The sequence below is a fragment of the Cetorhinus maximus genome, chromosome 8 (genome assembly GCF_964194155.1).
Source record: "Cetorhinus maximus chromosome 8, sCetMax3.hap1.1, whole genome shotgun sequence".
Lineage (NCBI taxonomy): Eukaryota > Metazoa > Chordata > Chondrichthyes > Lamniformes > Cetorhinidae > Cetorhinus > Cetorhinus maximus.
In genome coordinates this window covers 99,310,896-99,337,338 of record NC_135886.1, presented here as the reverse complement: position 1 = coordinate 99,337,338, position 26,443 = coordinate 99,310,896, and the positions used below count along the sequence as shown (strand labels likewise).

Genomic DNA, 26,443 nt, shown 5'->3' with positions numbered 1-26,443 from the left:
AAAGGCTTAATGACAGTTTGTATTGGTTTAGCTCATGGTGCAGTTGGGCAGGTAAAGGATTTCTGATAGTTTGGTAGGAAAGGGTTAATGACAGTTTGTATTGATTTAGTTCATGGTGCAGTTGGGTAGGTAAATGGTTAATGACAGTTTTTATTGGTTTAGTTCAGGGTGTAGATGAGCATGGAAAGGGTTAATGGCAGTTTGTATTGCTTTAGTTAAAGATGCCGTTTGCAGGTAAAGGGTTAATGACTGTTTGTATTGGTTTATTTCATGGTGCAGTTGGGCAGGTAAATTATTAATTGCAGTTGGTATTAATTTAGTTTCATGGTTCAGTTGGGAAGATAAAAGGTTAATGACAGTGTGTTTTGGTTTAGTTCATGGTTCAGTTGGAAAGATAAAGGGTTAATGACAGTGTGTATTGGTTTAGTTCATGGTGCAATTGGGCAGGTAAAGGGTTAATGACAGTTTTAATTGGTTTATTTCATGGTGCAGTTGGGCCGGTAAATGGTAATGACAGTTTGTATTGGTTTAGTTCAAGGTGTTAGTTAGGCAGGAAAGAGTGAATGACAGTTTAGTTTTGTTTCATTCAGGGTGAAGTTGGGTAGGAATGGGTCAATGACAGTTTGCATTGCTTTAGTTCAGGGTGTAGCTGGACCGGAAAGGGTTAATGAAAGTTTGTATTTGTTTAGTTCAGGGCACAATTTGGCAGGCAAAGGGTTCAGGGCAATTTGTGCTGGTTTAGTTCATGTTACAACTGGGCAGGTAAACAATTAATGACAGTTTAGTAGGAAAGGGTTAATGACAGTTTTGTATTAGTTTAGCTCAGGGTGTAGTTGGGCAGGTAAAGGATTAATGACTGTATTGTTTTAGTGTAGGGTGTAGTTTTGCAGGTAAAGAGTTAATGACAGTTTGTATTGGTTTAGTTCAGGGTGTAGTTGGGCAGGTAAAGGGTTAATGACTGTATTGTATTAGTTCAGAGTGTAGTTTTTCAGGTAAAGGGTTAATGACAGTTTCTATTGGTTTAATTCATGTTGCAGTCAGGCAGGAAAAGGTTAGTGACAGTTTATATTGGCTTTGTTCAGGGTAAACTGGGTAGGAAAGGGTTAATGACAGTTTGCATTGGTTTAGTTGAGGGTGTAGTTGGGCACTAAATGGTTAATGACAGTTTTTATTCATTTTGTTCAGGGATGGAGCTGGGCAAGTGAAGGGCTAATGACAGTTTGTATCAGTTTAGTTCAGGATGTAGTTGCACAGGTAAAGGGTGAATGACAGTTTACTTTGGTTTAGTTAATGGTGTAGTTGGCAGGCAAAGGATTAATGACTATTTTTATTGGTTTAGTTCAGGATGCAGTTTGGCAGGTAAAGCGTTAATGACCTTTTGTATTGGTTTAGTTCAAGGTGTAGTTGAGCTGGTAAAGGGTTAATGACAGTTTGTATTGGTTTAGTTCAGGGTGCAGTTGGGCAGGTAAAGGGTTAATGGCAGTTTGTATTGGTTTAGTTCATGGTTTAGTTGGAAAGGTAAAGGGTTAATGACAGTTCGAATTGGTTTAGTTCATGGTGCAGTTGGGCAGGAAAGGGTTAATGACAGATTATTTTTGTTTAGTTCAGGGTGCAGTTGGGTAGGAAAGGGTTAATGGCAGTTTGCATTGCTTCACTTCAGGGTGTAGCTGGGCCGGAAAGGGTTAATGGCAGTTTGTATTTGTTTAGTTCGGGGTGCAGTTTGGCAGGTAAAGGGTTCATGGCAATTTGTACTGTTTTAGTTTATGGTGCAGTTGGGCAGGTAAATGGTTAATGACACTTTGGTAGGAAAGGGTTAATAACAGTTCTGTATTGACTCAGTTCATGGTGTAGTTGGACAGGTAAAGGGTTCATGATCTGGGTTGTTGATGACGAGATCGCGCACACCTCGTTTATGACGTCAGAGGCAGTGACGCCAGCACGCTGCAGGCGGAAGTGCAGCTGGTGTTTGTTTGGGTGGCAGCTAGAGCTGGGTTCGGGCCTTCAAGATGTCCAGTCTGGAGAGTATCCTTTCCCCGGCGCAGGAGAGCAGAGGGGCCGAGCGGCAGGGCAGACGCAGGGACATCCTCTGTGAGGCTGCGGAGCAAAGGTGTCGCGGTTTGGCTGAGTTAGACCTGCTGGAGCTGAGATCCTGGCTCCGGGGAGGCGGCATCGATGGTGGGCCGTGGCCAGGGCGGAGCATTCTTCAGCGGGGGGTGGGGCGGCCCTCACTGGGGTAGGGGGAGAGGGGGCGGCGGCAGCCCTCTCTGAGTTGGGGTGTCACACGGGCCTAGGAGCCCCTTGGGGTTGCGTGCTGCTGACGGAGCAGCCCCGCTCTTTGCTCTATATGGCCACTCATATCCCAGCTGCTGTGGCTAGGTCTGGTCTGGTAGATGCCTAAACTGTCCTTACAGGAAGTAAGTTAATTGTTCACCTGAGCCGGACAGGTTTGACGGGAGGCGTTCCATTGCTGAGTTAATCTAAAATCATTCACAACTTTACTTCAAATTTCTCTCCCTTTGGATACAAGCCAAATGTGGCTGTGGCGTTAGGTTCTTTTTTTTAGAGGCAGTGCAAACTAGCCACTTGATGGTTTAGATGAATGTCAAGGGAATGTTTTTTTTTAATGCAGGTTTGTCTAGAAACTTTTTTTTAAATCATTCGTGGGATGTGGGTGTTGCTGGCTAGGCCTGTATTTATGGCCCATCCCTAATTGCCCTTGAGAAGGTGGTGGTGGTGAGCTGCCCTCTTGAACCGCTGCAGTCCATGTGGTGTAGGCACACCCGCAGCACTGTTAGGGAGGGTGTTCCAGGATTTTGACCCAGCGAGAGTGAAGGAACAGTGAAATATTTCCAAGTCACGTTAGTGGCTTGGAGGGGAACATCCAGGCGGTGGTGTTCCCATCTATCTGCTGCCCTTGTCCTAGTGGTCTTGGGCTTAAAAGGTGTTGTCTAAGGAGCCTTGATGAATTCCTGCAGTGCATTTTGTAGATGGTACACACTGCTGCTACTGTGCATCAGTAGTGGAGGGAGTGAACGTTTGTGGATGTGGTGCCAATCAAACAGGCTGCTTTGTCCTGGGTGGTGTGGAGCTTCTTGAGTGTGGTTGGAGCTGCACTCATCCAGTCAAGTGGAGGATATTCCATCACACTCCTGGCTTATACCTTGTTGGTGGACAGGCTTTGGGGAGTCAGAAGGTGAGTTGCCCAATGCAGGATTCGTAGCCTCTGACATCTTGTAGCCACACTATTTATATGGCTAGTCGAGTTCAGTTTCTGGTCAATGGTAACCCCCAGGATATTGATAGTGAGGGATTCAGCAATGGTAATGCCATTGACTGTCAAGGGGCGATGGTTAGCTTCCCTCTTGTTTGAGATGGTCATTGCCTGCCGCTTGTGTGGCGTGAATGTTACTTGCCAGTTGTCTGCCCAGGCCTGGATATTGTCCAGGTCCTGCTGCATTTGGGCATGGACTGCTTCAGTTTTTGAGGAGTTGTGAATGGTGCTGAACATTGTGCAATCATCAGCAAACATCCGCACTTCTGACTTTATGATGGAAGGAAAGTTATTCATGAAGCAGCTGAAGATGGTTGGGCTGAGGACACTACCCTAAGGAACTCCTGCAGCGATGTCCTGGAACTGAAATGATTGACCTCCAACAACCACAACCACCTTCCTTTGTGCTAGGTATGACTCCAGCCAGTGGGGAGTTTTCCCCCGATTCCCATTGACTCCAGTTTTGCTAGAGCTCCTTGATGCCACAGTCGGTCAAATGTTGCCTTGATGTCAAGGGCAGTCATTCTCACCTCACGTTTGGAGTTTAGCGCTTTTATCCATGTTTGAACTAAGGTCAGGAGCTGAGTGGCCCTGGCGGAACCCAAACTGATTTTTAGTGAGGAGGTGATTGTTAAGCATGTGTTGCCTGATATCATTGTTGATGACCCCCATCCATCACTTTATTGATGACTGAGAGTAGACTGATGGGGTGGTAATTGGCCAGGTTGGATTTGTCCTGCTTTCTGTGTACAGGACATACCTAGGCTATTTTCCACATTGCCAGGTAGATGCCAGTGCTGTAGCTGCCTTGGAACAGCTTAGCTGGGGGTGCGGCAAGTTCTGGAGCACAAGTTTTCAGTACGATTGCCGGAATGTTGTCAGGGCCCATAGCCTTTGCAGCACCCAGTGCCTTCAGCAGTTTCTTGATATCACATTGAAATAATCGAATTGGCTGAAGACTGGCATCTTTATTGCTGGGGACCTCCAGAGGAGGCCGAGATGGATCATCCACTCAGCACTTCTGGCAGAAGATTATTGTGAATGCTTCAGCATTATCTTTTCCACTGATGCCTCCAACTCCACCCCTCCCCTCCTATCATTGAGGATAAGGATATTTGTGGAGCCTGCTCCTCCAGTGAGTTGTTTAATTGTCCACTACCATTCATGACTGGAGGATTGCAGAGCATAGATCTGATATATTATTTGTGGAATTGCTTAGCTCTGTCTATCACTTGCTGCATATGCTATTTGGCACACATGTCGCCCTGTGTTGTAGCCTCACCAGGTTGACACCTCATTTTAGGTATGCCTGGTGCTGCTCCTGGCATGTCCTCCTGCACTCTTTATTGACCAGGGTTGGTCCTTTGGCTTTGTGGTAATGGCAGATGGGGGGATATGCCAGGCCATGTGGCTATAGATTGTGGTTGAGTACAATTCTGTTGCTGCTGATGGCTCACAGTGCCTCATGGTTGCCCAGTCTGAGTTGCTAGATCGAAAACTATCCCATTTAGCACAGTTGTAGTGCCACACAACATGATGGAGATTATCCTCAATGTGAAGATGGGACTTCATCTCCACAAGGACTGCGTGGTGGTCACTCCTAATGATACTGTCATGGACAAATGCATCTGCGGCAGGCAGATTGGTGAGGATGAGGCCAAGTATGTTTTTCCCTTTTGGTTCCCTCACTGCCTGCCGCAGACCTATGTCATCTAGGACACGGCTAGCTCAGTCTGTGGTGGTGCTACCGAGCCAATCTTGGTGATGGACATTGAAGTCCCCCACCCAGAGTACATTCTTGCGCCCTTGCCACCCTCAGTGCTTCCTCCAAGTGATGTTCAACATGCTGGAGCACTGATTATTCAGCTGAGGGGGTGCACTACATAGTAATCACCAGGAGGTTCCCTTGACCATGCTTCACCTGATACCATGAATCTTCATGGGATTTGGATTCTATGTTGAGGACTCCCAGGGCAATTCTCTCCTGATTGTATACCACTGTGCCTCACCTCTGCTGGGCCTGTCGTGCTGGTGGGACAAGACATACCCAGGGATAGTGCTGGCAGTGTCTGGGACGTGATTTGTAAAGTATGATTCTGTGAATATGACTGTCAGGCTGTTGCTTAACTGGTTCGTGAGACAGCTCTCCCAATTTTGGCACTAGCCCCCACATGTTAGTAAGGGGGACTTTGCAGGGTCGACAGGGCTAAGTTTGCAGTTGTTGTTACCATTGCCTAGGTCGATGCGGGTGCTCTTTTCTAAAGAAGTATATCTTAGACCTTCATGCACCAAGTTGTCCCCACTTGGATTTGGCACTTATCAGTATCCAGAATTCAAGTTTAGCTTCCTTTCTGTAGCTGGCAGTTTTTAACCCCTGTCTTCATTTCTAGAGTTTCCCCAGCTCGTACGGGCACAGTTAGTGTTTCTTGCTGCTGTGCATGCCTTGCCCAGACTATGTGCCTCTGATGTTTTCATGACACTCACTCTGACATTCTGCTTCTTGTAACTTTATAGTTAAGAATCTGCTGAAGCACTGAATATCTGGACAGTGTAGAATATTGCCATCTCGAAATGTGCAAAATTCAGCCATCTGTATTTGGTGTTTCTGCATCATGGAAAAGTGATGGTCATGCTTATGATGTCCCATGTGCCTAAAATTCACTACTCTTTTTCTACCTGGTATCCATTTTATAGCTGTATGTGGTTAAAATGGTCAGCTACCATTTGCTAAATAAGTTTGCAGAACCATACTTTTTTTGTTCATTTGCGGGATGTGAGCGTCGCTGGCAAGGCCAACATTTGTTACCCATCCTTAATTGCCGTTAGAAGATTCAGTTCAGATTTCAAATATTTCATGTCTATTTGTTTCTTGAAGGCAAAACAGTGATACTGCTGCCAAGGCAAAAATAGGTATTATGTTTTGAAATGTAAAATAATCAAATGTTCATAATATGCATATTTGTTGGATGCAACTTGCAGAAGATCTTTGAGCAGCACTTCAGGAAATTTGCTGGTTCTGTCTCTAAAATGCATGTTAAGTACAGTCTTAGAACTTGTTATCAAACCTGCCGTAATTTATCACAATTATTGCTCATGCTTTTGAGAGTGTTTTGTTTTCATGAGAGTGGTCTGCCTTGTTTGTGCCTGGAACATTTAAATTGGAGTTCAATTGACCTGCAAATCTCTAATGTACATTTGTAAAAATAACCATTGGTGCCTGGTCTCACTTTGGGAATCATATGACTTGTGAATTGACTAAGCCTCTCCCTCATGGTTTCTGATGTCATCTGAATGCTTCAGTAAGATTAGTTCCTGGCACTCGCTCCCAGATATCCAGTAAACTCATATCTGACACTTTCTATGATTCTCCTATTTAGGAAGGATTCTGAATTGCTTTGCATTCCTGCCACGTTTTTGCTCCCCAGCCATGAAATGGTTTACAAATTTCAAGAAAGGCACAAGGGGATGATTCAGTTGATAAGTTGCCTACAACAACAACAACTTATTTATATAGCACCTTTAATGTAATGAAACATCCTAAGGTGCTTCACAGGATTATTATAAAACAGCAAGCCACATAAGGAGATATTAGCTCAGATGATCAAAAGCTTATTCAAAGAGGTTTTAAGGAGTGTCTTGAAGGAGGAATGTGAGGTAGAGGTGTAAGGAGGATATTCTGGAGCTTTGGGCCTAGGCAACTGAAGGCATGTCCACCAATGGTGGAGCAGTTCAATTTGGAAATGCACAATAGGCCAGAATTAGAGGATCCTATTGTGGAACAGAGATGTACAAATCGGGGTGGTTTGATTGCCCCTTTGCATATTGAGTTAGCTGATAGGGATATGCCATGGGGCTTTTTGAAGGGGTGGGAGAAGGGGAAAATTGGCCATGGTTGATGTTTTTAATTAATATCCAATGATTCTCACTAGAAAGTGTATGCATGTTGATATTGGTTAAAAACTAGATCCGATTCATTCTCCTGGAGTTGAATACCATCGTAGTACCCTCTATACTCATACATGAATAAATGAACTGTAATCTAAAAGATTTACATTTACATTATTTTAAAGTAATTCTGGACATGTGGTTTTGTTTCATATTACATCTGGCCCTGCAGACTTCCAGTTCAGCTGGTGTGATGAGCAGGGTGATGGCCTGTATAATTGACACTGCCCAAGTCTGTTCAGCCCATCCATTTCCAAAATAGTAGACATGATACTGTAAAATGAACAAATCAGTTATATGTTAAGCCATGTAATGCCTTTAAATTCATTTATTGCCTCCTTAATATTTACTGTGAAAAATAGTCTGGTTAAAAGTTTCAATACCTGTTTAGTCTGAAATTAATTTTCTGTTTCAAACACATCAGTTATATTGAATATTAATCTTCAGTATGACACTGTTTCTGCTTTGAACTTAGAGTTTCTTAGGTTAAGTGCTTCAAGGTCATCTATCCTAGCTACAGTAAATATTAAATCAGGGTTATTACTATTGTCCAGATATAGCGTGCTGCCTCAGATAGCCGTGACCATTTTAGACGATACATCCTTAACATTTATTTCCAGAACACTTGTTCAACCTTAAGTTTGCTGCAAAGGAACTTTCCAGAAGTGCTAAAAAATGTGACAAAGAAGAAAAAACAGAAAAGGCCAAAATCAAAAAGGTAATTAATTACCCGTGTTTTTATATAGCTGGCAGGTGAGGAAAGATGCATGTTATTGAGCTGGTCAAGTTTGTAGCTAATTGACTGTGGCACTGAAACAATACCCTTGGCTCGTAATTTTCCTTCCAGCCCCAGTGTCTGTTCCTCGGGTATATTTTACTTTGGTTGTACAATGCCGCCCGGCTTTCTTTGCCAGCGGTTGTATTTTGAGCGAATCAAAATGTGAATATCCAGCACCTCACGTCAGATGATCCCCAACTTTGTGCCTCAGAAATGTGTGAAATTGGATGGTGACTGCTCCCTACTGTTGTCAACCATTGAACACAAAACAACATAAGGCAGTTGTTTAAAATTTCTAATCAATGTTATCTCCTAAAGGTCTACATTTATTAGGTTTCTGCTTGAGTCACTTGCAGAAACTGCAGACTGCTGTTCATTGTTTCAGATGGATTTCTGTTGGGAAATCTATGATTTATTAACTTTCATTTTTTTCCCACTGTCCTTGTCATGGTTTATCTATCTAAGCCAGCTAATTGAGTTTTTTATTCATTCATGGGATATGGGCATCGCTGGCTCGGCCAGTATTTATTGTCCATCCCTAATTGCCCTTGAGAAGGTGGTGGTGAGTTGCCAACTTGAACCGCTGCTGTCCACGTGGTGTAGCACCCACAGTGCTGTTAGGGAGGGAGTTCCAGGATTTTGACCCAATGAGAGTGAAGGAACAGCAATATATTTCCAAGTCAGGATGTTGAGTGGCTTGGAGGGGAACTTCAGTTGGTGGTGTTCAGAGTGTCCCTTTGTAGCAAATTCTTTGACTTTTATTGTCACCCTATGGAATTAATGGTTGTGTTCTATTACATGACACCAATAAGCATCTTCAAAATGGCATATCTTTATTATAACTTCCAGAGTTCTACAGGAAGACTAGAGCTATTACAGGATTGAGTGTTAATCTGTTTATAGCATGTCGGTTAAGATTTCTTTTCTCGTCCAATACAGAGCAAAAATTTCATTGGATTGCTAAACGGTAACTGTTCACCTTTAAAGAACAAAAAGATGCACCTTTATTTAACTTATTTAGGTGTGTTGTTAGCGATGAGCCATGGTTGATTGAAGAGCCACAATATGTTGCCAATGCCTGTAATATGTCAAAGTGCTCCAAGCCAATATTTTTCTCATTTTCTCTAAGGGGCGTGATTAATAGAAGCCCTTTTGCAATTCAAATAATTAAATTTTGTAAGTGCAGCATTGCAAACAAAACCAAGTCCACAGATAACATATCTGCCACAGCACTAATTTGCCTGGATTTTCTTTGCAGTTGAGGTGATGTTACTGCAGAGTCTATAGTAGTAACTTTTATGGTACTGTCCAATGTTTACTTTTAATACATCTGATAACTCATTGCCTGAAATTAATAGGATGCTTAGTCTTCCACTAGACTTGGCGAATACAACAGAGCTGGTACTAATTTCAAACGGCAATGACAGTAATAGTTTCAATTCAATCCTTGGACAGTGCTACACTGACAGATATTGTGTTTATAAAGTCATACTTTAGTTTGTAGAGAGCTTGCTTACGGGTTTGTTTTTTTGTCAAAGTAAAAGCTAAAAATGCAGTGAATAACTATGGAATTTGTGATATCTGCAATTCCCCACTGTTCATCTGCCCAAAGTATGGCATTCTGTAGGGCACAGAACTTTAGATGTTAGCTGTATCATGCCTTTATTTTTTGAGTCGGTTGAGTAGTTTTTGAGTATCAGTGCAATTACTGCAGGGGAGTGCGGGGAGAGGAAGAGAAATATATGCAGTTGCCAGAGTTTCATGGGGAGCTTTTGGTTGGATCTGGGTATAGATATTCAGCGTTAAATTTGCCATATAAATGCAAGCTGTTGTAAAACTACACTAGACAACTGTGCAAAAAAATGAATGCAAACATGCATGACACCAGCTAACGCCTGTTCAGTTTGTATTTTTTCTTCTGAATCACACCAAGATGGGCAGTCATGTCATTGAGCAATAAACATCACCTTAACTGTTCTAACTGTTAAACCCAGGGCTGAATTCGAGGGCATAAATTCATTTTATACTTGAAGGCAAGTCCATCCATGATGACTGAAAACTTTGAAATGTCCCAAAGAGAGAAAAGAAACATGTTTTTGTTAGAGGAAAATTAAGCATACACCTTAAGCAGCATAGTAAAGTCTTGTGACTTTAACAGATTGAGAAATAGTTGAGAACTTTTTAATTTGCTCATTTTGTCACAGTCTGAGGTTTCTGATTGCCACAATTTTTCTAGGGTAAACTAATTTTTATTCCATCACAGGCAAACTACAGATGGCAGTGTTATTTACTAAGATCATTAACTTGACAATATATATATTTTTTTTTGATTAAATGTCAGTACAAATTGAACCAATTGGATTTGGTAATCCTGTATTTTTGTAGATAATTTATGTTGTGAATTATTTGAGATACTGTTCCTGTGTTACAACTGATGAATCTATGATAAGTACAAGTAGGGAGTTGAGGAATATGTCCTTCAACCAATCCAAATCAAGAGCAGCAAATATAATGGAAAATAAGTTGATTTGTGTGATAAATGTTGCAACCATAAGTTTTTTGTAGACAGGAAGTGTATTCAGATGTAAAGTTTGCAATATATAGGTTTGCCACTTGGCATCAACTACTTTTAAGCTGAAGTTGCAGTTTTTGCAAGTCATTCATTAACATTGCGTATGGAAGAGTGATGAAAAGAGATTCTCGTCAGAGAGGCATGTAAATGTGATTGCACTGCACTTATAAACATAAACTGGTTTGGGTAGATTGAAAGGGGCGACTCCATATTTATTGTGAAATAAGTAAACTTATGCTTAACCCCAGCATTAATTTTAACAACAAAGCTTGACTTACTACATATGTTACAACGTCTGCGCTTCATGTTTTATATGATTGCTTGCAGGCAATTCAGAAAGGTAATACGGAAGTAGCAAGAATACATGCAGAAAATGCAATCCGGCAAAAGAACCAGTCCATTAATTTTCTGCGAATGAGTGCCAGAGTGGATGCTGTCGCAGCGCGTGTTCAGAGTGCGGTTACGATGGGCAAGGTAATGGATCTTCCTGATCAACATCAAAGTTAGCATATTTGGATGTGAGCCAATAGAAAAATATTTCAAAGGATTAGAAATGTCGTATTTAACCCGCCATATGCATTCCATTTTTGGATATCAGGATGGAAGCAGTAACAGTCTTGTACCTGCACTTAACGGATGCCCATTGAGAAGTGGTCCCACAATGGTGTTTTAATAATAGATCTGCCTTTGCTACCTCCTAAACCTGTGTGCACATTTTACATGGTTCCCTCCCTTTTCAATCAGTCCAGTCAAGTTTCGCCAGCCATGTTGCTGAAACAACTCTAACTAATCACACAAATACTTCCACTGTGACTGTTGTTCACTGTCTCCTTGCAACACCTCATGTTTGACCATGTCAGTCTTGTCCAGCACTTCCGCACCATTCTCCATGGGACTACCCTCGCATGGTTCCACTCTGACGTGTCAAAACGTGACCATAGCACCTCCAGCTCTTCCTCACTCTGCATGCTATCTCTGAAATCCTTCATGGATCTATCTTGTACTTCTCTAGTTTCTCAATTACATTGTTGCCTTTTGACAATGTCATTCGCAAACGTGGGATCAAATACCATATTTATCCTGGAAACGCCCAGAATTACCCCTCAATCCCCTTCCTTGACCCACCTCATTGCATTGTCAGATCGCTTATCTGATAACCTGACTCAGATAAGCTGCAGTTTACTCCAATTCGATATCAGGAAGAGTGCAGCTGTTGTTTTCAGCCTTCACCGCAAACTTTACGCCCTTGCCACTAATTCTGACCCTCTCCTGGGCCAGAGCATCAGGCTAAACCAAACATTTCACAAGATTTCCATCCAAAACAGCGCCCTATCCTCCCCATTATTAAGACTGTCTACCTCCGCCTCCGCAATAATGTCTGCCGGAGCCCCTCATCCATACCTTTGTCACTTTAAGACTAGACGATTACAATGCTCTCATGTTCGGCCTCTCATCTTCTGCCCTCTGTGAATCAGCCGTGTTGCTGAAACAGCTCTAACTAATCACAGATGCTTCCGCTGTGACTGTGGTTCACTGTCTCTTTGCAACATCTTATGTTTGACCACGTCAGCCTCAGCCAGTACTTCTGCACCATTCCCCAGGTAAGTAGGACTACCCTCGCGTGGATCCACTCTGACCTGTCAAAACTTGACCATAGCACCTCCAGCAGTAGCTCCTGTTCCTCACTCTGCATGCTATCTCTGAAATTCCAATCTGAAACTATGCTGCTGGTATCCTTTTCTTTACCAAGTCCCGCTCGCCCATCACTTGTGTCCCTGCTGACCTGCATTGACTCCTGTTCCTTCAGTGCCTCGAATTTAAAATTCTCATCCTTGAGCAACTGCCTCCAGCTCTATAACCTTCCTTAAATTCTTTGTTCTTCTGACTCTAGCCTCTTATGCAACCCCTCTCGTTTCGCTACATCTTTGGCAGCAATGCCTTTAGGCCCAATGCCTGATGTTCTGAAACTCTCTCCCTAAAAAGCTCCATCTCCGCACATACCTCTCCTCCTTTAATACCCATCACCCTGTCTTCACTCAGTGCATTGACTTCCAGTTTGGCAATACCTTGACTTTTAAAATTCCCAACCATGTGTTCAAATCCCCCTGTGGCCTTGCCCCTCTCTACATCTATAACCTCCAATCCCAAAATCTCTAAGCTGCTCCTATTTTGGCCTCCTCAATTTCTTTTGCTCCCCATTGGCGGTGTGCCTTCAGCTGTCTAGGCCCTAAGATCTGAATTGCGCCTCTCTTGGCATGGACTTCTCTGTCTTCCTTTAAGTCGATCCTTAAAATGTGCCTTTTTGACCAAGCTTTTTAGTTACCAGTACCTTGGTGACACTAGGTCAAATTATGTCTAATTGTGCTCCTTTGACGTGCCTTTGGAAGTTTTGTGAAAATTGTTGTTTAAAACCCACTCTTTGAGCAAGATTTTGGTCACCTTGCTAATATGCCCTCTCAAAGATCAGAATCTATTTTTCTATTATACTTCTACGAAACACATTATGAACTTTTTCTATATGAAAGGTGCTGTGCAAATGCAAGTTATGCGCCTTGTAACTTATCTAATGTGGTCAGAGCAACAGGTAATGTATGTTAGTTTCCATATGTGGAATACAGAATTTGTCCCTAGTGTGAGCAATAACCTGACCCTAACTACCTTGTCAGGTATCTAAGCAATTCAAAATATATTGTGCAGTAGTTCTGGTCATCACTGTTAAGCCTGCTTCCCCATTAATAATTGCCATGACTGCAATGGGTATCAACTGTGCAAGTCAAACCATCTTGCTGAGGCTACGCAACAAATTACTGCAAAAATCATTCAGAAAGGTATCAGACATTGAAATAGAAGCCCACATATCCTCAGTAAAATGAAGATTATCAGCATCCAAATATTCCTTCACTCCCTTATTTGACAAAACTGCAGGTTTGTCATCCTTGGTGCTAGTACATAGTAATGCAGCATCTTCAATAACAAAAGGCTGTTATATCAGACTAGATTTCCACTTGCAATGCAAGTTTGTTTAACCTGTAACCATATGACGCAAGTCAATCCCTTGCATTGCATGTTCATATAAAGGATACTCTAGATGGGGCTGTTGAGTAGCAGTTTTATTGCACAGATTATGACTATAAATTGTTTCTGTATTTAGCCAAATTGTCACTTTTTGTTTTAGGTAACCAAATCTATGGCAGGAGTTGTCAAATCCATGGACATCACCTTGAAAAGCATGAACCTGGAAAAGGTATCACTTAACCGAGATGACACGAGTTCAATACCTAGTCTCTTCTCCTTTCCAGTCATTGTAGCTGCATGCCTCAAAAAAGGTCAACTTTCAGTTATCAATTTAGCATGAATTTGTAACGATCACTGTTTTTTGAGATACAAAAATTATACTTATACAGTGAACAAACTTCTGCAATTTTACAACCGTGACTGTAGAAACATTTTCCCTTCATTCAATCAGATGCTCATTGATTGGAGCAGTTCAGAGAAGGTTTACCAGACTAATACCTGGAGTGGGTGGGTTGTCTTATGAGGAAAGATTGGACAGGCTAGGCTTGTATCTGTTGCAGTTTAGAAGAGTAAGAGGCAACTTGATTGAAACATATAAGATTCTGAGGGGTCTTGACAGGGTGGATGTGGAGACGATGTTTCCTCTTTTGGGAGAATCTAGAACCAGGGGTCACTGTTTAAAAAAAATAAGGGGTCGCCCATTTAAACCGGATGAGGTGAAATATTTTCACTCAGAGGGCAGTGAGTCTTTGTAATTCTCTTCCTGAAAAGACAGTGGAAGCAGAATCTTTGAATATTTTTAAGGCAGAGGTGGATAGATTCTTGGTAAGCAAGGGGGTGATATGTTATCGGCGCATAGGTGAGATGCAGATTTCGGGTTACTATCAGATCAGCCGTGAACTTATTAAATGGCGGAGCAGGCTTGAGGGGCTGAAAGGCCTACTCCTATTCCTTGTTCATTTGTCTGCATGTTCATCAATCCCAGAATAGTGGGACTGTCTCATTTGGTCCCATCACATTCTGTCAAAAAAAAAAATCTGTGCTGCATCAGGCAGGATATTTGTTCACATTTCCCGTAACATACCCCAGAAAAAAGTGACATTCCTAACGCAAGGAAAAAGCATTGCCTGGGTGATGGCTTTGATTTAATTTGCCTGCAATCAGGAACAATATAACTCCTGTGGATGTTCAAATTTGCTTAAGCAGAATTGGAAGGAGGACACCTTCAATACATTATAGCCATTAATAAAACCTTTCACCCAGCCAAAATTACATTGGCTTTGGGTTCTAGGCCTATTATGATTGAACCTTTCAAATGTTTTTGTTCCTTTTCTGATAGGTTTTCTGATATCTGGCCTTTATATCAAGTGAAGGACACTCATATGTAGAACTTTTTTTAAAACTGTGTAGGAAGCAGACTCTCTAAGATTTCCAAGATTCAGAAAGTCAAGGCCCCTTTACTACGGGGTACAAATTAAATTATTATTCATGTTGCCTCCTTGAAGACACTGGGGACATTGTAAATGTCATTGAATGATCAGACAGATTTTGTGTACAAAAAGTGGTGAGAGGCAAAATAGGATAACTTGTATTGCGAGTTTCTTGTGTGGAGATATCAAAAGTTGCATGTGAAAGTAAAAAAAAATTCAAATGATATTGATAAGCTGTCCAAACGAATAGGGAGATTCTATTGAGGACAGAAACTGCAATAATAGAAAAGTAAATTAGAATTTATAAGAATAACGAAAATGAGGATAGGGATATTGTGACACTGCAGTTCCATTATGATCCAAAGTAGCATGAATCTGGGTTGATGCTATTGGTACAGAAAGGTAGGCTGTTCAAACATTTGAGCCCCAGTGCAATGTTGCATGCTATTGTATCTGAACTTTAACAGCAGTTAATTAAATTGATTGGATGTGACTGGAAATGTACAGTGAGAGTACTTGAAACCAGTATAGAAGACCGAAAAGGATATTTTTGTAAAAAATTGACTCTTTACTTAGAAACAGTAAGAAAAGGAAGGGACCTTCCAGCTCCATCATTTCAAAACCTTTATAGAATGCAAGAATGGTTACCTCTGTACGAGAGGTGTAGGTTCAAATCCAATTGGATTTGGTCCAACTGAATAAGAGTGTCTTAAAAAGAGTTGGGGAGAGGACTGCTAAGATATAACATTGTATATTTATTCTAACAATTTTTAAAATGCATGGGTTTTTTCCTACATCCTGGCAGAGCACAGCTCTGGCCGTTTGTTACAGAAACCAGTCAGTTGGAAATAGCACATCTGAACATAGTGAAACTTGCATTCCTGACCACCAGCTTTTATCCCATGTATGTTCAGATTAAAATAAAAATGGAAAATGCTGGAAAAACTCAGCACGTCTGACTCATTTGGACTTAAAAGGTTAACTATTGTTTCTCTTTCCACAAATGCAGCCAGACCTTCTGAGGTTTTCCAGCACTTTCTGCTTTTATTTCAGATTTCCAGTATCCGCAGCATTAGCTTCTCAAATCCAGATTATTAATTTAATTTAAATTCCACCAGCTGCCGTGGTGGCTTATGAACCCTTGTTCCCAGAACATTAGCCTGGGCCTCTGGATTAGTATCCAGTGACATTACCACTACACCACTATCTCCCCCTATATGGGTGTACTAAAATCTTTTCTCCAGTAATTTGTGCATATACCTTCCTGCGTTCATTTAAATTGCATCAATGGAAGCCCAGACAATTGTAATGCAATGTTCTAAGCCTTCTCTTTCTCACAGATATCTGCTCTAATGGATAAGTTTGAGCATCAATTTGAGACATTAGATGTGCAGACCCAGCAAATGGAGGACACTATGAGCAGCACAACAACTCTGACCACACCACAGGTAAGGGACAGACACGATTGGCATTTTACCGATGGAGTGCACTGTGTAAATGCATTATGACGCAAATAATGACATTTGTTTTCCTTTTGAAGATCTATTGGTACTACAAAAATAAACTGCAGAAAAGGTTCTCATTTCACACCATAATAATAGTGGAGAAAGCTCAACTTATAGCCTACCTATATTCTTGTTATGTTTGGTTACTCTAGATTGCAAATTAGAACAAAAAGTTCTAATTGTGAACTATTTATAAGGCACTAGATATGAAAAACTCATTCCATACTGTTCCAAAATGTATTCTGCAATTGAAAATGTGAGTGCATCCAATTGGCTACACAAATGTATCATTTAGGTAGTAATGGTCACATTGGAGCCTTGGTGTTGTCCATGTTCCTCCAACATGCTTGCCCTGTCTCTTCAGTCTGCTGTTAATGACTTGTTACAGATATCACCAGTGGTAATGCTGTTTTTCAGTTGATAATAAGACAATATTGGCAAATTGGAGGCTATCTTTCCTGTAATATCCCAAACTTCTGAAAGCTATCTGCCATTTGTGATTTTCAGTGCAAGATCATACCTTAGAGCATGCTGTCATTATAGATTGTGACTGAAATGAATGCAAGGCCCTGTATTCTAAAATGTGCAGTGCAGGTAAATGTTAAGTAATTCATGCTCATGTCCTTTAGGCTTTTATGACTTAGTTCTACTGGTAGTAAAAAATACTGCTGTACTGGACTGTAAGAACATAAGCAAAACTGATAAAAATAAATAAAAACAGACCCAATGATTCTGTAAAATTTTGACACAGTGTTGCACATAAAATTAAAGAGAAACAATTTCAACACAAGGTTTGTGATAGGGTGGAGGGCAGAAATATTAAATGACAGAAGGGTGAAAGACAACAGGGAATGGCAACGGGACAAGTAAAGAAACAGAAGATGGGTCCAGAAGAGCCGTAAATGGCAACAGCAGACTTATTACCAGAGCAATTAATCTCCAAACTTCTATGCAAATTATAGGTTTTGTAGCGATGTTATTTTAAAAATATATTGAATTAAATTCAGTGGTCTCCCAAGGATGCACACTGTTTTTGTTCTTGCCCTATTTTAAAATGTCTGAGGATACATCATTAGTATCAAAAACTAAAATAGCTGGAAAAACTCAGCAGGTCTGACAGCATCTGCGGAGAGGAATACAGTTACGTTAACTGCATTCCTCTCCACAGATGCTGTCAGACCTGGTGAGTTTTTCCAGCTATTTTTGTTTTTGTTTCAGATTTCCAGCATCTGCAGTATTTTGCTTTCGTCATTAGTATCAGTTTGACTCACTTGGTAGTGCATTTGCCTGAGTCAGAACATTGGATTCAAACCTCACTCCAGTAACTTAATCTCTCAGTGTAGGCTGACGCTTCAGACAGTGCATAAATTGAGTACTGTCAGCTTGCTCAGGGGGATGTAATAATCCAGTGGCTGTTTTCCCCTCAACCAGCACAGCCAAAGGAAAACTAATCAGTTGCTCATATACCTTGCTATGCTGTTTGTCAGATCCTATGCTTTGTGGAAATTGAGTGCCTTGATCCAAAAACAATAGCAACCATCTTCAAATGTAATTCATGCAGGATTTTCCGTATTCTTTGGGATATAATTTGCATTATATAAAGATGGGTTCTTTTTCAGCAGTATATATTCAAGTTGATATTTCATTTTTCTTCCAGCACCAAGTGGATTCACTGTTGCATGAAATGGCTGATGAAGCTGGGTTAGTATGGATTTTCCAAAGAGTTTTTGATGTTGAGCACTTACTCAAGTACTGTCTTCTCACGGTGTGACTGTGACTCACATTTTGAACCAGTGTTCCATTTATTTCTGAACTCTCTCTCTCTCAGCTTTTAGCTCGTTTTTTTGACACCCACTCCAGAGACTTGAGCATGACATTAGGCTGACATTTCAGTGTAGCTCTGAGGGAGGTGCAATGTTAGAGGTGACTACTTTCAGGTACAAACATATGAAATAGAAGCAGAAGTAGGCCATTCAGCACCTCGAAGCCTGCTCCACCGTTCAATAGGATCATTGCTGATCTGTTTGTGTTTTGAATTCCACGTTACCATCTACCCCTGGTAACCTTTGATTCTCTTGCCTAACAAGCATCTATCTACCTCTGCCTTAAAAATAGTCAATGACCCCGCCTCCACTACCATTGGACACAGAGTTCCAAAGTCTCATAACCCTCTGAAAGAACAAATTTCTCCTCATCCCTGTCCTAAAAGGGCAACCCCTAATTTTTAAACAATGCTCCCTAATTCTGGACTCGCCTACCAGAGGAAACATCTTTTCCACATCCACCTTGTCAATACCATTCAGGATCTTACATACTTCAATCAAGTCACGCCTCACTCTTCTAAACTCCAGTGGAAACAAACCCAGTCCATCTAACCTTTCCTCATCAAACAGCCCAATCTACTAAACCTCCTCCAATGCATTTCCTTAATAAGGAAATCCTTAAATCCTTCCTTAAATAAGGAGAACAAAACTGCGCACAGTATTCAAGATGTGGCCTCACCAATGCCCTGTTTAACTGTATGGCTGAGACATCAAATTGAGGCCCTGTTGGCCCTTCCTGGCTCATGTGAAAGATTTAACGAGCAGAGGAGTTTAACCAGGTCCTGAGTAACATTTATCTCTCAGCCAACATTGCTGAAACAGATTATCTGGTTATTTATCTCATTACTGTTTCTAGTTCTTCAGTGGCTGTGAAGTGCGTTGGGACATACTGAAAATCTGAAGGGTGCTAAATAAGTTCAAGTTCATTTGAGTTTTTCAAAATATTAATATTCTGTGCAAGATGATTACAGATGAGGTAGGCCATTTGACTGTCTTAATCAAGCCATCCAGAGAGATCCTAATGTTCTCCCTTTATATCAATGCCTTTTCTTTTAAATCGATTCCTGGATTTCTACTTCCACTGCACTTCCTGTAACTCTGTTCCATAGACCGATCACACATTTTGTGGAGAAAATTTTCTTTATCATCCCTAAATTTATCTTTTGATAGCTTGAACCTGTATTTCTTTGACCTACTCTCATGACTTAATTTAAAATATGTGTTCCAGATGTACCTATTTCAGTCCCTTAACTACATTCAATATCACTATAAGATCAGCACTCAAACATCTTTCACGGAATGAAAACCTCATAACTTGACACCTAAAGGCTCATTATCAGGCTGGCAGCTCTTCTCTGCACTGCCTTCAGTGCTTGAAAGTCTCAGTTATGTCATGGTGGCCAGAACTGGCTTCAATACACAAGGTGCTACCTGACCAGAGCGCAGTGCAGTTTAATAGAGAGGAACATCAATACTTTTATAGACAATTAATTTTGCCGAAGTACAGTATAATGTTTTGCAGGGCATGCTCTGTCAGCCTTAACAAGAATAATACATTTATCTGGCAGAGGGTAGATTTTATTTCTTTCACTTATACGTGGGTGATTTTATTGCAACAGGAGTATGGTTCCATTTAATTAAGAATTGGTACATTTGAATAGTTCTCACAGAACCATTGAGTTCTAACTTGAATTTAATTACTCATTGTATCTAAAATTGTTTTGATAATTATTGCACCTGGATGTACAGATGCTTGTTTCTGGTACCATTTGAAAAATAATTTGTGCATATCATTTATACACAATGTGAGGGAATATATTCCTCCTGTGCACCAGGAATTATAAAGTGAAGAAATATGTATGAAAGCAGTTAATTTGTGTCCTGCTATCACCCAATGGAAATAGACTTTGTATTTTGAATCTACTGTACTTTCTCCTGACACTCGAGCAACCATTGTAGAATTGCTCAGAGAACCCCCAGTGATCCAGTTTTACTATGTTTTCTGTTTCAGTATAAAGTTCCTGTAACCCATTTACTGTTTAAAGATTAAAGTTTTTCTGGTGAATATGGTATCTAAACTGTATGGAATTGAAATGCTGTGGGTTTAGTTCAGGCAGTTTTTGTCTATTGGGGTCATGTTGCAATATCAGTGCAAATGGCAATTTCCTTTTTATGATTAATTCACTAGATAATCTGATGGGACAGGGAAATCAATCACTGCTCGCTGGGCTGACATGTAAAAAAAACTTGCAATGTTTCATGTTTTCACATCCAGTTGCAGCTAGTGGCAGCTTTAGTGAAATTCTGGTATAATGGCAGATTTATTGTTACTGCCTCATAAATAGGCTTGAAGTCAGTAATTGAAGTTTATTTAAAAACATTTTTGAGTTAGTACAGTATTCAGATTTGGAATTCCTCTTTTTTAAAGTTCTGCATTCATGTAGAAACTTGAAATTTATTTCAGGTGTTAACATTTGGACAAGCTACTATTAAATGAATCTTCAGGGCTAGGGTGTAAGGCACAACATTTAATTGCAGAAGTAAATAGTTTGAAAGTGGCATTTTTTTTGTGAAAGGAAGGAGGTCGTTTTGTTGAATTTGTTCATTTATTTTTCTTAAAATGATGCCAGGGAACTATTAAAACTCTTTGTCCTTTTAGTTATACATTTGCTAAATCCAATTGACTAAGCAGCTGGTTATAAAATGGCTGAGAACTTTAACTCGAGCATTACCTGGCATGGCCACCATGCCACTAACCTAGCATTGAAGTAAGATGCTGCAGTTTAACCTAGCTTTAAAAGAGCGCCATCTCCTGTATTAGTGACCACATGACAAGCCCTGTAACTGTTGTAAATCATAAGAGCTTATTGTTCAGGCGAAGCATTTAACTTGCGTCTGCATACATGTGATGTGAAAAGAAATCTCGAGTACACAAAAACCTAGAATGTAAATTTGTGCTTTTCTTTTAAGTACAGCCTGGTGTTGGACATATTTTTCAAATTTACAGAATCGTCTATACTTTTGAACTACATTTCTAACAGTAAAGCCACTCTTCCAATAAAGATGCAGAGCAAAATCTAACGTAGGATGTGATTTTTTTTTTCTAGCCTTGATTTGAACCTGCAGCTTCCTGAAGGCCAAATGGGATCAGTTGGTTCCAGTGTGGCATCTGCAGAACAGGTAAAATCCTAAACAATCTTGAAAATTTGCCATTTTAGAAAACATTACAGCAACAAAATGATTTTTCGTCTATTTAGCTGCACATTTAATTTTGTTATATAAGGTATTCTTTTTGGAACTGAAGAGTTGTTGATTACAGCACTTTCTCCATTTTGGAATGATGTATTTTAAACTGCTACTTGTCATTTTAACTGGTTCGCATAGCGATCTGTATAATGCGTGGGTGCTGAATCCATCTTAGACCGATTGCATTAACTTGTTTTACAGCAGAAATGTTATCAACTGCAAGTTGATCTTTTGTCCCTGGAACTTGGATTCAGTGCAGCACTGACCATTCAGTTGCAAACCTTTGGTTTGCTGCCTATGAGTTCCATGTTAAACAGGACTCAGGCAGTCTCTGTTCAATTGCTGATGTGATAAGGCCCACAATTTCTCTCAATCCAGCAAAGACCAGCTGGCGCACACAAGTCACAGTAGCAGCTTATAGAGGAAGTGGAAGCATAATGAATTGGTGCACGAAAGGTCTGAGGTGGTGGTTAAGACACATTGTAGGTGTATCTCGGGTGGAAATGAAAACTGCAGATAGTTTATTCTTCACCTAACTTAGGAGAAAGGGCTCCATGTCAGCATTGCTCACTTTTCAGTTCTGTGTTTCATAAGTTGAAGGTTCAGCAGACTTGGGAGCAAAGTTAGAGCTCATGGAATAAAAGGGGCAGTAGCAACAGGGATACGAAACTGGCTGAGTGACAGGAAACAGTAGCGGTGAATGGTTGTTTTTCAGACTGGAGGAAGGTTTGTAATGGAGTTTCCCAGAGGTTGGTGTTAGGACCATAAAACTTGGAACTATTGTGAACCATGAGGACTTCGAAGGGACATAGGTTGGTGGACAAGTGGCAGATAAAATTTACTGAAGAGCATTGTGAAGTGATTCATTTTGGTAGGCAGAATGCTGAGAAATGATATAAAGTAAAGGGTTCAGTTCCAGAGGAGGTACAGGAGCAGAGGGGCTTGGTGTGTAAATCATTGAAGGTGGCAGGAAAAGTTGAGAGCACGGTCAATAAAGCATACGGCATCCTGGGCTTTATCAATAGAAGCATAGAATACAAAAGAAAGGAAATTATGTTAAACCTGTATAAAACACTGGTTTGGTCTCAAGTGGAGTACTGCATCCAATTCTGGGCACCACACTTTAGAAAGGATGTGGAGGCATTAAAGACGATGCAGCAAAGATTCACAAGGATGGTTCCAGGGATGAGGAACTTCCATTACGTAGACAGTTTGGAGAAGCTGGGAATGATTCCCTTGGAGAAGAGAAGGTTGAAAAGAGATTTGATAGAGGTATTCAAAATCATGAGGGGTATGGACAGACAGATGGGAACAAACTTTTCCCATTTGTGAGAGGATTGAGGACAATTGCTTCAGAGTGCTGTGGATCAACAGGGAGCCAGTTATGGAGGTTTGCCATCCACAGTGTGGACACCCGCAGCATGCAATGTATGGATAGCATTGCCTTGTGGATGACTACATCACCAGTGTCCTCAATTGTTACTCTTGCGGCTAAAAACAGAAAATGTTGGTAATAATCAGCAGGTCGAGCAACATCTATGGAGAGTGAAACAGTTAATGTTTCAGATCAAGGAGCTTTCTTCGGACCTAGTGTTCTGAAGAAGATAATCCTATATTGTACCAGTAGAAAGCAAACAAGATTTTAAAGGTTATTATTGTCTTTAGCTGGGTAGATGGTTTTATTTTCAAGAGCCACTAGGTGATGAATTAGAGTGGGAAATGCCAAAATGCTGCTCATTTCAACAGCATAGGAATCAATTGATTGAGATGGAGAAATTGTCATTATATACCATTGCCCTCTGGGCAGTGCAGTGAGCATCTGTAGGAATCAAAGTAGCATAAGACAATAGCACAAATAGCATCATTAAGGATGATAAATTGTAGTAATTCTAGGCAAAATTCAGTCTTTTTTAAATATTCATTCAGGATATGGGTGCTACTGGCAAGGCTGGCATTTATTGCGCACCCCTATTTGGAGGTGACACAGGCTGCCTGCAGCTGTCCATGTTTGTAGAGGTTGTGACATAAATGACCACTTCAGAAGGTAGCTAAGAATCAACCACATTGGTGTGAGACTTAAGTTGCATACAGGTCAGTCTGAGTAAAGATGCAGGTTTCCATCCGAGTTGGCTGCTTATGATAATCTGGCCACCTCCTGGATTTTATATTGGGGAAAAAAATCACTCAGTTTGTCAAACAGCAATGGGTGAGATTGGAACTCGCAATCTCTGGATTATTAGTTCAAACCTCTGGATTATTGGTGCAGAAACAACAACAGCACAACCATGATCTTCAATGCTTTGAAAGTTTAAATCTGTAATAGATTGAAATATTTTTTATTTGTAATGCAATTAACTACTGAATTAATTCAATTCCATTGCTTTATATAGGATGAACTTTCCCAAAGGCTTTCACGGCTCCGAGATCAAGTGTAAAGATGAAGAAAACCGTTGGCTGCCTTATTCTAGGAATAGTTTCCTGCTTTTTTAACACACACACACACACACACATATATATATATATATATATCCATATGGGGGAAAAACTGTAGCATTGAATAGTATATTTGGATTTTCTTTGTAGTGTAGTGGCTGGTACATTGTCACCAACAGTGCTAGTGTTAAAAGTAAACCTAAAAGATGGTTGGTTAATACATTGTCATTCACATAGTTTTTTTCACTATCTTTTGTACAGCACATTTCCCAGTATAAACTGGGAATCCAAATTTTTGGAAAAAAAATTCAGGTGCACTTTCCTATCTGGAAAAAGTCATCCATGATCTGTGTATGCTGAGGCAGTTTTCTCTCTCTCAAATGTATTATAATTTTGCTATTTAAAAATTGTACCTTAAATAGTCACATCACATCATGAACAAAAAAGTTTGGATTAAAAGATGATTGAAAATATTTTTTGTACTATGATGTGTTTAACCCTAATTTTGCTGCACTGGAAAGTCTTGTTTTTAACTAATGGACTGCTGTTTCCATAGTTGTTGGAATGTTCTCTACCTATTGTAAAATTTAATCTATTTAAGGAGTCTGAACAAAACTGTTCATTTTTGTAAAATGTAACCTAAATGGGGAGGGGTATAAATGAATGCTATTGTATGAAATTTCCTGATGAGCACACTGATTGCAGGGCTGTGTCTGTTTGGGATTTTCATGTCGGTTTGAATATTTTTAACTTTGGGTTTCTTCCGTTGTACTCTGACCCCACAATTAAAGGTTCTCTGAGCCAAAATGTGTGCGTTACTGTGAATTGAAACTGTTCTCGACAATTCCAAATCCTCCTCCGACAACAGCCATTCATTTAAATTGCAGGACTAATTTTCTCAACCCAAGGGGCAGTGACCTGCTTCATTTAACCAAAGAAAAACTAAGAGCAATGAAATGAACTTGGCAATTTAAAAACATTGCAATGCAAGTGGAGTTTTGCTTAACTTTACCCCAACCTGTCATTTTCTTGTTGCTTGCTGCAATATAAGCCCACAAACTAATTGATATGATTGCCCCTGTGATTTTGATGATTAGAAGCTGAAATGGAATTTGTATTGCTTTTTTGGGAAAGTGGTGTGTGGACTAGAGATTTTGCCATTGTTGCACCATTTCCTCAACCTGGAGGACATCGCTACATGTGATTTCTTATTTATTTACTTCTCTCTGCAAACAATTTCTGGTGCTGGATGCAGTTCTATTGTTTCCATCCCCAATAACTATTCTTCTCATGTGCTGTGTGCATTGGCAGACCATACATTTGTGGGAGGCATCATCCCATCCTTGTCTGACATCAACACCTGTGCACTTTTCAGCAGGGTTCACTGGATAGCAATTGGAAGCAGAAATTTAGGCTCACTTCCCTGTCTCCCCCTCCCCCTTACAGTTTAGGGGAGTGAGACCAATTGTAGGACCCCAGTGCCTTGATTGGGATGAATTACTTGACGAAGGACCAAGGATTGAACTTGGGGCTCTGGTTTGCATGGGTCTGTTCCACCCTGGGCAGTGTCTTTACCAACAAAGCCAGCGAAAGATGTGGATGCTCCTTGTTTGTCTTAGATCTGCCTTTAAGATCTGGAATTGTTTCCTGGCTAATTGCACGTGCACTTCTGTCATCACTTGCGTACAATTACTGCAGCATGTGTTTCCAATTTTAATTTACACAAGGAACCAGCTCTTCCTTTTCTAATCTTCACTTGTAACAACACAGAGCAGTGTAAATTCATTTTGAGCACATGTAAGTGAAGTAATTGTTTTATGAAGTTTAATTTTTATTCATGCAGTTCTGATGATCAGAGCTACTGCATTTTGTTGAGAAATTTATCTGCAGTAATTTAAAACCCGTATTTTTGTTTGCTTTGTAATTCATTTAAGCGTGGCCTGGAATATTAAAACATAGAATTTTATTGATCATAAACTGATGGTTTTTGTTTTGCTAAGCATATTTTATACAGCCTGTAATATGAAATCCAGCTTGCTCTTGTTTTCTAACCTTGGAGCTTGACTTGGTCTTAATTAATTGCTGCTGGCTGGTTTTGTCGATCAGCTTCTTGGTAATTGTGCAATTGGAATCCAAGAAGGTTCTGATTTGACGGTCCTTGATGATCATTTGAAATTGAACCATAAGGCATATTCTTAGCTAATAAAGTATTTTTATTTGCTTCCCATCAATCCTTTCAATTAGAAAGAACTGACTTCTGTAAATTTCACTGGCAACCATAAGACAACAAATGAGTGTCTGAGCACAGAGATGCAGAGCTCTGCCCCATTTCCCAGGTCTACTGGTCTCTCCAAAGTGTGTCTCTTGGTTTTGCTTATATATTTACAGCACCAATTGGATGTCATTTAGCCCAATGTATGTGTAA

General features: G+C 40.4%; 1 protein-coding gene across 1 annotated transcript; it reads left to right on the top strand.

The window, feature by feature from the left end:
* The first annotated feature begins 1,914 nt into the window (after positions 1–1,914).
* chmp1b (charged multivesicular body protein 1B) lies at positions 1,915–24,825 on the top strand. The gene is made up of 8 exons (XM_078547317.1): positions 1,915–2,022; positions 7,837–7,934; positions 10,894–11,040; positions 13,742–13,810; positions 16,352–16,459; positions 18,174–18,217; positions 21,447–21,519; positions 23,976–24,825. Exons 1-8 carry the CDS (start codon positions 2,007–2,009, stop codon positions 24,018–24,020), a joined length of 600 nt encoding a protein of 199 aa, XP_078403443.1. The 5' UTR covers positions 1,915–2,006; the 3' UTR covers positions 24,021–24,825.
* The last annotated feature ends 1,618 nt before the right edge of the window (positions 24,826–26,443 follow it).